The sequence below is a fragment of the Columba livia genome, chromosome 23 (genome assembly GCF_036013475.1).
Source record: "Columba livia isolate bColLiv1 breed racing homer chromosome 23, bColLiv1.pat.W.v2, whole genome shotgun sequence".
NCBI lineage: Eukaryota > Metazoa > Chordata > Aves > Columbiformes > Columbidae > Columba > Columba livia.
The window spans coordinates 5,657,051-5,667,988 of NC_088624.1; the positions used below are offsets into that span (position 1 = coordinate 5,657,051).

Consider the following 10,938-nt stretch of genomic DNA (forward strand, 5'->3'; position numbering starts at 1 on the left):
GTGGTGCTTCTTCAGCACGTTTTACTTCCTCATCTGGAGACATCCCAAAGTCTTTGCTTTCTGGCCAGTCTGTAATCACTTCTAAGATCCCTGGGCGATTGGGATTTCCAATTCGAGCTCGTTGCGTGATCAATGCAATCCATTTACTCCACGTAACTTCGGTTGCATGATGTGGAGAGGGAACCGTCCCTTTGAACATCCAACTCAGCACTGGCAGTCGAGGTGCCAGGAGGAGCTGTGCTTCAGTACCGATCACTTCTGAAGCAGCTCGAACTCCTTCGTATGCTGCTAGTATCTCTTTTTCAGTTGGAGTATAGTTGGCCTCAGATCCTTTGTATCCTCGACTCCAAAAACCTAAGGGTCGACCTCGGGTTTCTCCTGGTGCTTTCTGCCAGAGGCTCCAGGTAAGTCCATTATCTCCGGCTGCAGTATAGAGCACATTTTTAACATCTAGTCCAGTCCGAACTGGTCCAAGGGCCACCGCATGAGTTATCTCACGCTTAATTTGTTCAAAGGCTTGTCGTTGTTCAGGGCCCCACTCAAATTGGTTCTTTTTACGAGTCACTCGATAGAGAGGGCTCACAATCTGGCTGTAGTCAGGAATATGCATTCTCCAAAAACCTACAACGCCCAAGAAAGTCTGTGTCTCCTTTTTATTAGTAGGTGGAGACATTGCTGCAATTTTGTTGATCACATCCATTGGGATCTGACGACGGCCATCTTGCCATTTTATTCCTAAAAACTGTATCTCTCGTGCAGGTCCCTTGACCTTGCTTCGTTTTATGGCAAAACCAGCATCCAAAAGAATCTGAATTATTCTCTCACCTTTCTTGAAGACTTCTTTCGCTGTGTCGCCCCATACGATGATGTCATCAATATATTGCAAGTGTTCTGGAGCTTTACCTTGCTCCAGCGTGGTCTGGATCAGTCCATGGCAGATGGTAGGACTGTGTTTCCACCCCTGGGGCAAGCGATTCCAAGTGTACTGGATGCCTCTCCAGGTGAAAGCAAACTGCGGCCTGCACTCTGCTGCTACAGGAATAGAGAAAAATGCATTAGCAATGTCAATTGTAGCATACCACTTAGCTGCCTTTGACTCCAGTTCAAATTGCAGTTCTAGCATGTCAGGCACAGCAGCACTCAGTGGTGGTGTAACTTCATTCAGGCCACGATAGTCTACAGTTAGTCTCCACTCGTCACTAGACTTACGCACTGGCCAGATTGGGCTGTTAAAAGGTGAACGAGTCTTACTGATCACACCCTGGCTTTCCAATTGACGGATCAACTTCTGGATAGGAATCAAAGAGTCTCGGTTGGTGCGATATTGCCGGCGATGCACTGTCGTGGTAGCAATTGGCACCTGCTGATCGTCAACCATCAGCAATCCTACAACAGAAGGATCATCTGAGAGACCAGGCAAATCAGACAGCTGTTCAATTTTCTCAGTGTCCACAGCTGCTATACCAAATGCCCACCTATACCCTTTTGGGTCCTTAAAATACCCTCTCCTGAGGTAGTCTATGCCAAGGATGCACGGAGCATCTGGACCAGTCACAATGGGATGCTTTTGCCAGTTTTTTCCAGTTAGGCTCATTTCAGCCTCTACAACAGTCAGTTCCTGGGATCCCCCAGTCACTCCAACAATATTGATGGATTGCGTTCCTTTATAATTAGAAGGAATTATCGTGCACTGTGCACCAGTGTCCACTAAAGCTTTGTTCTCCTGGGGGTGTGTTGTACCAGGCCATCGTATTTGTACAGTCCAATAAACTCTGTTATCCCTTTCCTCCACCTGGTTGGAGGCAGGGCACCTCTAATTTCTGTTTTGCACAGTCTCTGGGTGTGAATTAGAGGTTCCTTCAAGAGCATCAGAATCTCTTCTGCTCCTTTTGTAAACTGGAGCAGCCACCTTCCTAGGAGTTTTTCTTTTTAGCTCACGTACTCGTTCCTGAAGTTCTGAGGTAGGTCTTCCATGCCACTTATTCATGTTTTCTCCCTGCTCATGTAGGAAGAACCACAGTGAACCTCTTTTTGTGGGCTGCCTCTGTCCTCTCTCTCGAGATTGGAAACGCCTTTTCCTAATAGCTGAAACATAGGTTTGTGCAGGTCGTGAATGGTATGTGTCTTCTCTGAGTTCTTTGATTTCTTGCAATATCTTTTCAAATCGGTCACCAGATTTTTCACACAGTTTCTCTACAGCAGAGACACAAGCCCGTAGAGAACCAGCAAGGCTGTCCTCAAAGTTCCGAAGCTGCTCAATCATTTCATTAATCTCTTGTTGACCTCCAGCTGACCAGACCATTCCTGCCAATGACCTAGCATATGCAGGGGGTGCACTTTGTACAAATCTGCGCCACAGAGATCGTGTACAATTGATTTTATCTGGGTCTGTCCCCTCTTGGTTGTCTGATCCAAAATAGATGATCTCTCGCACAGCTAATTCTCTCAGGAACTGAATACCTCTCTCCATAGTATTCCATTTCCCTAACTTGGATATACAATCTTCCTTGTAGGGAAATCTTACTTTCATAGCTGTCAGGAGTCGGGTCCAGAGACTAGTGGCATTAGACTCTCTTGAAATTGCCCTATCAATGGTGGAATCTCTTGACAGAGATCCCAGCTGCCTGGCTTCACCACCTTCCAATTCAATTGTTTCTGCCCCATTGTCCCAGCATCGGAGCAGCCAGGTTAAAATATTCTCGCCTTCACGGCGACTAAAGTCTTTTCTCATATCTCTCAGCTCACCTGGAGAAAAGGACCGAGTGGTGGTCACTTCATCTCCTCCCTGTCCTGATGGTGCACCTTGGGTTGATGTTGGCCCTGTGCCATCATCTGCTGCACGTCCAAAGCCAGCTGGATGGCTTTTACCGTGTGCTGGCCATCCCTGAGGGGATCTCCTTCCAATGCACTCTAGAATGTGTCTGAGATGGGATAGAGCCCCATCTCATGCACAAGTCAATGCCAGTGCACAGTTAATTGATCAGGTCCTGTGTCAGACAGGAATTATGGCCTTCAATCAGAGAGATACTAACTGAAGGGAACATGGAGTCTGATGTTGCTGTGCTGTGAGTAGAAAGACAGACTGTGTAGCTTCCACTGGGAAAGCCAAGGAACATGTGGATGCTTTGGACTTCAGAAGGCACTGACCATCACGTCTCGCATTACAGTTTCAGTCTTAGTGCCCAGGAGATGCCCATGGAAGGGAAGGAAAACGAAATTCAAGAAAACATCCCAAAACCCAGCTGTTGACCCTCTTTCTAACAAGGACTGTTCCCAGCAAGCACTTTTTTGAAGCCTCCACTCCTGAGTGTTTGTCAGCTGCAGCTCAGTTGAGGGCTTTCCGCCTTCCCTTCAGTGACCTCAGTGAGATCAATGCCAGGGAGCTCTGCTGGGAGAGCTCAGCCAGGGCTGATTTGCCCTCTCCATGAAGCTGCTTTGAGCTGAGGACAATGGGCCAAACCCATTGCTTTCTCATGAGGTAACAGGCTCTTTGGACACGGAAAGGGCAGGGATATCTGTACCTGGAGCTTACCAAGACCTTTGGCACTTTCTCTCTTACTTCTTTCATGACCAAGTATGAGTTTAATGGGTGCAGTGAGAGGATCACAGAATCACAGAATCACAGAATTGACTGGGTTGGAAGAGACCTCAGAGATCATCGAGTCCAACCCTTGGTCCAACTCTAGTCCGTTTACTAGATCATGGCACTAAGTGCCATGTCCAATCTCAGTTTAAAAACCTCTAGGGACGGCGAGTCCACTACCTCCCTGGGCAGGCCATTCCAATGCCTGATCACTCTCTCTGTAAAGAATTTCTTTCTAATATCCAGCCTAAATTTCCCCTGGTAGAGTTTAAGCCCATGCCCCCTTGTCCTATTGCTAACTGCCTGGGAGAAGAGACCAATCCCCACCTGGCTATAACTTCCCTTCAGGTAGTTATAGAGAGTGATGAGGTCACCTCTAAGCCTCCTCTTCTCTAGACTAAACAACCCCAGCTCCCTCAGCCTCTCCTCATAGGTCTTATGTTCAAGTCCCTTCACCAGTCGTGTTGCTCTTCTCTGGACCCGCTCCAGCACTTCAATGTCTTTCCTGAACTGAGGGGCCCAGAACTGAACACAATACTCCAGGTGTGGCCTCACCAATGCAGAGTACAGGGGAAGGATCACTTCCCTTGTCCTGCTGACCACGCTGTTTTTGATACAGGACAGGATACCGTTGGCCTTCTTGGCCACCTGGGCACACTGTTGGCTCATGTTGAGCTTCCTGTCAATTAGTACCCCCAGGTCCCTTTCTGTCTGACTGCTCTCCAGCCACTCTGTGCCCAGCCTGTAGCGCTGCAGGGGGTTGTTGTGACCAAAGTGCAGCACCCGGCATTTGGCCTTATTGAACTTCATCCCATTGGAATCAGCCCATTTTTCCAGTCTATCCAGATCCCTCTGCAGAGCCCTCCTGCCTTCCAGCAGGTTGACACTCCCTCCCAGCTTGGTGTCATCAGCAAATTTGCTGATGATGGTCTCAATCCCCTCATCTAAATCATCAATAAAGATGTTAAACAGGACGGGACCCAACACTGACCCCTGGGGAACACCACTAGTGACTGGCCGCCAGCTGGATGCAGCCCCATTCACCAGCACTCTCTGGGCCCGGCCCTCCAGCCAGTTCTTAACCCAGCGTAGAGTACACTTGTCCAAGCCATGGGCTACCAGCTTTTGCAAGAGTATGTTATGGGAGACAGTGTCAAAGGCCTTGCTGAAGTCCAGATAGACCACATCCACAGCTTTCCCCTCATCTACCAGGTGAGTCACCTGATCATAAAAGGAGATCAGGTTGGTCAGACAGGACCTGCCCCTCCTAAACCCATGCTGGCTGGGTCTGATCCCTTGTCCATCCTGAAGGTGCTGTGTGATTCCATTCAGGATGATCTGCTCCATAACCCTGCCAGGCACCGAGGTCGGGCTGACAGGCCTGTAGTTGCCAGGGTCAGCTCTGCAGCCCTTTTTGTGGACTGGGGTAACGCTGGCCAATTTCCAATCATATGGGACCTCCCCAGTGAGCCAGGACTGTTGTAAGATGATGGAGAGCGGCTTGGCAAGTTCTTCTGCTAGCTCCCTCATCACCCTAGGATGGATCCCATCTGGTCCCATAGACTTGTGAGGATCCAGATGGCTCAGTAAATCACCAACTATTTCCTTCTGGAATACAAGGGGCCTATTTGGCTTCCTATCTCTGTCAACCATCTCCAGAGATGAGTTGTCCTGAGGGCCACCTGTCTTACTGGTAAAAACTGAGGCAAAGTAGGTATTAAGTACCTCAGCTTTCTCCTCATCTTTGTTAACTATATTTCCTTCAGAGTCCAACAGAGAATGGAGGTTTTCCTTGCCCCTCCTTTTGTTATTAACATATTTGAAGAAGGACTTTTTATTATCCCTGACAGAATTGGCCAAGTTAACTTCAAACTGCACTTTTGTTTCCCTGATCTTTTTTCTGCATGATCTAGCTATTTCCATAAATTCTTCATAAGTAGCCAGCCCTTTTTTCCACAGTCGGTAAAGTCTCTTTTTATTTCTGATTTCATTCAAAATCTCCCTGTTTAGCCAAGCCGGTTGTCTTCCCCGCCAGCTAGCCTTTCGGCACACTGGTATAGCCTGTTCCTGTGCACTCAAAACCACCTGCTTGAAGCATGTCCAACCCTCCTGGGCCCCCTTGTTTTTAAGCATTGCTTCCCAGGGTATGCTCTGAACTAGACTTCTGAATAGGCAAAAATCTGCCCTCTGGAAGTCCAGCGTAGAGGTTTTGTTAATGGTTCTCCCTGCATCTCTGAGTACTGAAAATTCTATTATTTCATGGTCGCTATGCCCCAGGCGGCCTCCAACCACTACATCTCCCACCAGCCCTTCTCTGTTTGTAAACAGTAGGTCTAGCGGGGTCTTGCCCCTGGTGGGCTCATTTACCAGCTGATGAAGGAAATTGTCCTCTATACACTCTAGGAACTTCCTAGACTGCCTCTTCTGTGCAGTATTGAGCTCCCAGCAGATATCCGGCAGGTTAAAGTCACCCACAAGAACAAGGGCCGTCGATTTTGAGACATCTGCCAGCTGCTTGTAGAATAATTCATCTCCTTCATCGTCCTGGTTGGGTGGTCTGTAACAGACACCCACGAGGATGTCAGCCTTGTTGGACTTCCCCCTGATTCTGGTCCACAGGCACTCAACCTTGTCACTGCTGACCTCAAGTTTAACAGAGTCGAGTGACTCTCTAACATATAAAGCCACCCCTCCACCTCTCCTACCCTGCCTATCTTTTCTGAAGAGCTTGTAGCCACACATAGCAGCACTCCAGTCATATGAGTCATCCCACCATGTTTCTGTGATGGCAGCTATGTCATAGCTTTCCTGCTGCACGATGGCTTCCAGCTCCTCTTGTTTGTTGCCCATACTGCGTGCATTAGTGTACATGCACTTCAAGTGGGCTGCTGATTTCCCTCTTAATTTGGGCTTTCCATCCATAGGCTGATTTTTGGAGAGCCCAGTTTCAATCCCTTCCCCCTTCAAACCTAGTTTAAAGCCCTCCTGATCAGCCCTGCCAACTTATGGGCTACAGTCCTCTTGCTCTCCCTAGAAGGATGAAGCCCATCTGATTTGAGGAGACTGGGTACCACGGAGCTTGGCCCATGGTCAAAAAACCCAAAATTTTGACGGTGACACCAATCCTTAAGCCACCTGTTGATGAGATGGGCTTTTCTGCTCCTCTCTTTATTTAGTTCCTCATCCATCCCAGCTAGCACAGGAACTGAGGCAAATATCACTTGTGCTCCCGTCCCATGAACTGACTGACCCAGTGCTTTAAAGTCCTTTTTAATTATCTTGATACTTCTTCTGTTGATGTCCTCGCTGCCAGCTTGGACTACTAACAGGGGATAGTAGTCTGAGGGCTGAATTAGCTCTGGAAGTCTTCTATTAATGTCCCTCACCCTGGCCCCAGGAAGGCAGCAGACCTCCCTGTGGGATGGGTCTGGGCGACATATAGGGCCCTCTGTTCCCCTCAGAAGAGAGTCGCCGACTACTACCACTCTTCTTTTTTTTTTTCCTCTTACAGCTGCAGTTACGATTCTTTTTGTTGATGAGGTCCATCCAGAGGGCTCTCCAGGTGGATCTTGGCTATCCTCTGCCTGATTTTCAGGGTCCAGGGCCTCATATCTATTTGTTAGGGGCACCAAGGGTGGTGATGGGGTTCAAGAGAGGGTTCTTTTACCTCTCCGATCAGGGACCTGTTTCCATTCCCCCCCATTAATTAGATCTGCTGTATCCGCCTTATGGCAGGAGGGACAAGGCTTTGCCATCTCCTGTTGCACACCCTTAGGAGTCAAAAGAGCCTGACCCCACCAGTCTATTTCTTCTTCACTCTCCCTAATGCTCCTTAGTCTCTCCACCTCTTCCTTAAGCTCTGCCACTAGGCACAATAAGTCATTCACCTGGTCACATCGTACACAGGTGCCTCCCATACCATTCTCGGATACTAATGCCAGGCACAGACACTCTGCACAGCCAGAAGCCTGGGTGGCTGCATCCTTCTTGGCAGGTAGTGTCTGTGTAGACACACTCTTTGTATTAACGGCAGCAACAGCTTTCCTTTTTCTAGAAACCATTGCTACCCTTAGCTAAATTAGGGACAAGAAAACAAAATGTAACCCCGGACAAACTCACCTACAAGAGCTAGTTGTGTCCAGTCTACTTGCCCTGCCACACCCCAGTCTGTGTCACCAGCAGCAAGTGAGAGGTCTAACAGCGAGGAGTGACAGAACCTCTGAGCCCTACTGCACGAGCAGCCCCAGTCGCTGCTGCAGCACCGTGTGGGTGGTGCTCACCTGCCTCACAAGCACTTCACCTTCCAGCACCTGGTGGGCTCCAAGAGGCTTTTTCAAAGCAAGGGGGAGGGGTGTGACTTCCGTCACCGTGGTAACGGTCGCGCCACGTCAGCCGGTTCCGCAAGGGCTGCCGGGGACTCCCGGGTAGCGGAATCGAAAACGCGACCAGAAACCCCTCTCTTTACCCTCTCTTACCTCTGTAGCTTCGAGATTTCGCTCCCGGCTCCGGCAGAGCTGGCTTCAGTCAGCTGATCCGAGGAACTGAGGATGATAAGGTGTGGAGAAAATTGCCTGGACTAACAGGCTCAGATGGTTATGACCACAGTGCAGCAGCTCAGCTGCCCAACACTTATTGGTGGGGTGTAGTAGTAGGGATCCAGGAGTAGAACCAATACTGTTTGATGTTTTAACTAATGCCATGAGTCATGGAAAGTGGAGAACTCCCAGAGACTCTGTGCATAACACCCAGCAAGGGGAATGGGCCATAACGGTTGGACATGGCTCCTGGTCAAAGGACCTGAACAGTCTGAAGAAGTGGGCTGACTATAAACTCATGGATGCCAAAACCAGCAAGAACAAGGTTTTGCATGTGGGGGAGTAACCAGCTGGTTCATGCAGTCATGTAGGCTAGAACTGGCTGCCTGGGAAGCAGATCCACAGAAAAGGATGTGGGGTTTCAAGGGTGACCCATCTGACTATGAGACAGCAATGTGCCTTTGCAGCAAAAGGACCAGCTGCGTCCTGAGCTGTGTTAATGTTTTGCCAGCAGGTGCAAGAAAACAACCCTTTCCCTCTGGCCCATTTGAGATCATATCTGGAGTACTGCTGCCAGGCTGGGGCTCCCTGCTCAGGGAAGGGTATCAACATATGGAAGTGAGTTTAACAAGGCCACTGTACATGTTAGGCAGCTGATGAACATGACACGCAAGGAGACACTGAGAGAAATGGGTGTCTTAATCTTGGACGAGAGATGTCTAGGAGGAATTTCTTGCCTTCTATAATTGCTTGTTTGGAGGAACACGAGAAGATGCACATCGTCCGTGTAAGTGCCCAGGAGACAGACTTGATGTAATTTCGATACTGAGAGGTGCTAAAGAATGGACTGAATATGACTTGGAGCAACAGAATCTAACGGGATCTCTTCTGAGCAGAGGAGTGATCTAGGTGACCTCAGAAGGTTCCTTCTTCCCTACATACTGACTCTGTATTTCCCCTCCTCCCCTACTCACACTGACACCTGCAGAGCCATGGGCACATGTGTCTCCACACCCCCCCTAGAGGCCACAACAAAACTTTCAGGCATTGTGCTGGGATTACACAGAGGCAGCTGAAGGGCTAAAGTGGCTAAAGTTTCCAGCCCTTGAGCTCGGAGACAGCTCTGGGAAACTGGTCCATCTCCTGGGTCAGGGCCCTGCTGTTCCTCAGGCTGCAGTTGGCGCTGTGCGAGCTTCATCTTGCTGGAGAAAGGGGCGAGTACATTTCCCAGGAGCCAAAGTTGTGGCCGTGAAGAGCCCCGGAGCCCTGTGAGCCCGGGCGAAAATCCGAGCGGCGCAGGCGCAGTACTCAGCCCTTGGGCGGAGCTCGCGGTGGAAAGAGGAGGGAGGACGAGGATCGGAGCAGAGAGCCGGGACTGGCGGGGGGCAGCGAGGTGCGGGCGGCGGAGCGGCGGGATGCGGCGGTGCCGGGGCGCAGGGCTGGCCGGACTGGCCGCGGTGCTCCTGGGTGCGTGGGGCTGGCGGGGCTGAGTGGGTGACGGGGCTGAGCCTCGGGTGGACCCCGCAGGTCCCTCGAAGCTCTCGTCCCCTCTGGCTTCTTCACAGACTTCTGCCCCCAAACCACCCTCCCTCCGTCCCACATTCCCTCTAAAAAACTCATCCCTCTATTCTTTGTCCAGTCCTCCCTGTTTCCTTCCTTGTCTCTGTGTCTTTCCCGATAACTCATGCAGTCATTCTTTCCCCTTGCTACTTTGTGTTTATCAGTCTTTTATCCAACTTATTTTCTTAAATGATTCCACCCTTCCACCTATCGTCTATGCATTCATGTCTCCACCAAATATTACGGACACTTCCATTACTCGTGTGTGCACATCTTCTGGAAACCCTTCTCATCATCTCTTTTTGTTCCTCACTGCTTTTGTAGTATTTGTTCAAGGAAGCAGCAGGCAGGGCTTTGAGGTTTTGAAGAATTTTGAGGGTGTGAGGATTTTTTTTCTTCTCTTTCTCCCCGGCAGTGGCTTCGGGCAGAGCCCAGGTGCAGCAGGAGCCGTCGGCAGAGACCACCGAGGGCACCGAAATCAGCATCAACTGCTCACACCCCAACATACAGACCGGTGATTACATCTTCTGGTACCGTCTACTCCCGGGTCGAGGTCCCGAACTCCTCTTGTGGGGTACTAAAGGCTCCAGACCTCTGTCGGACCCGCCAGGACGGTTGTCGGTGGCGGCAGACCGCCGGTCCAGCGCCCTGTGGCTCGAACGGCCCCGGCGCGGGGACGCGGCGGTGTATTACTGCGCCGTGGGAGACACGGGGAGAGGAGCCGGGGCTGCGGCCGGACACGAACCGCCGCGGGCGGGGCCGGGCGGGTGTGGCGGGGGCGGGGAGACAGTCCCTGATGAGCCCGCCAGGGGGCGCTGCAGCTCCACCCGCAGGAGCCGCCTCGCCCCCTCCGGCACCGGGGCGATTCCCCCGCCCGAGCAGCACCGGCACCTGCATCGATATTGACATTACCACCAGCCGCACCCCCACATGGACTCAGACCACTGAGTCTACATGCTGATCCTTCCTTCTGACCCTTCCGAATGACAGGAGAAGTTACCCATCCACAGTTGTCCCTTGCTGAGGGCTGGTTGTGCTTCCCAGGAGGGGCAAAATGCTGTAGTTGACATCTCCACAGAGCCTCCTCATGGCAGAGATGGGCAGTGCCAAGCACACCTGATGGAAAAGACTTTCTTCATTCCCTGCCGTCACCTTTTTACACACATTGATAATGTAACCCTGAGCCCTCTCTTCCCCAGGCTGAACACTGTCAGCCCTCTCAGAATATCCTCATCGGAAAGACGCTCCAGTCCCTGCTGA

General features: G+C 50.7%; 1 gene segment (V, D, J or C); it reads left to right on the plus strand.

Moving 5' to 3' along the window:
* The first annotated feature begins 9,205 nt into the window (after positions 1-9,205).
* On the plus strand, positions 9,206-10,938 carry LOC110356622 (T cell receptor alpha variable 4-like). The segment is given in 2 exon segments: positions 9,206-9,585; positions 10,094-10,938. Coding segments are annotated over 2 exon segments (543 nt in total).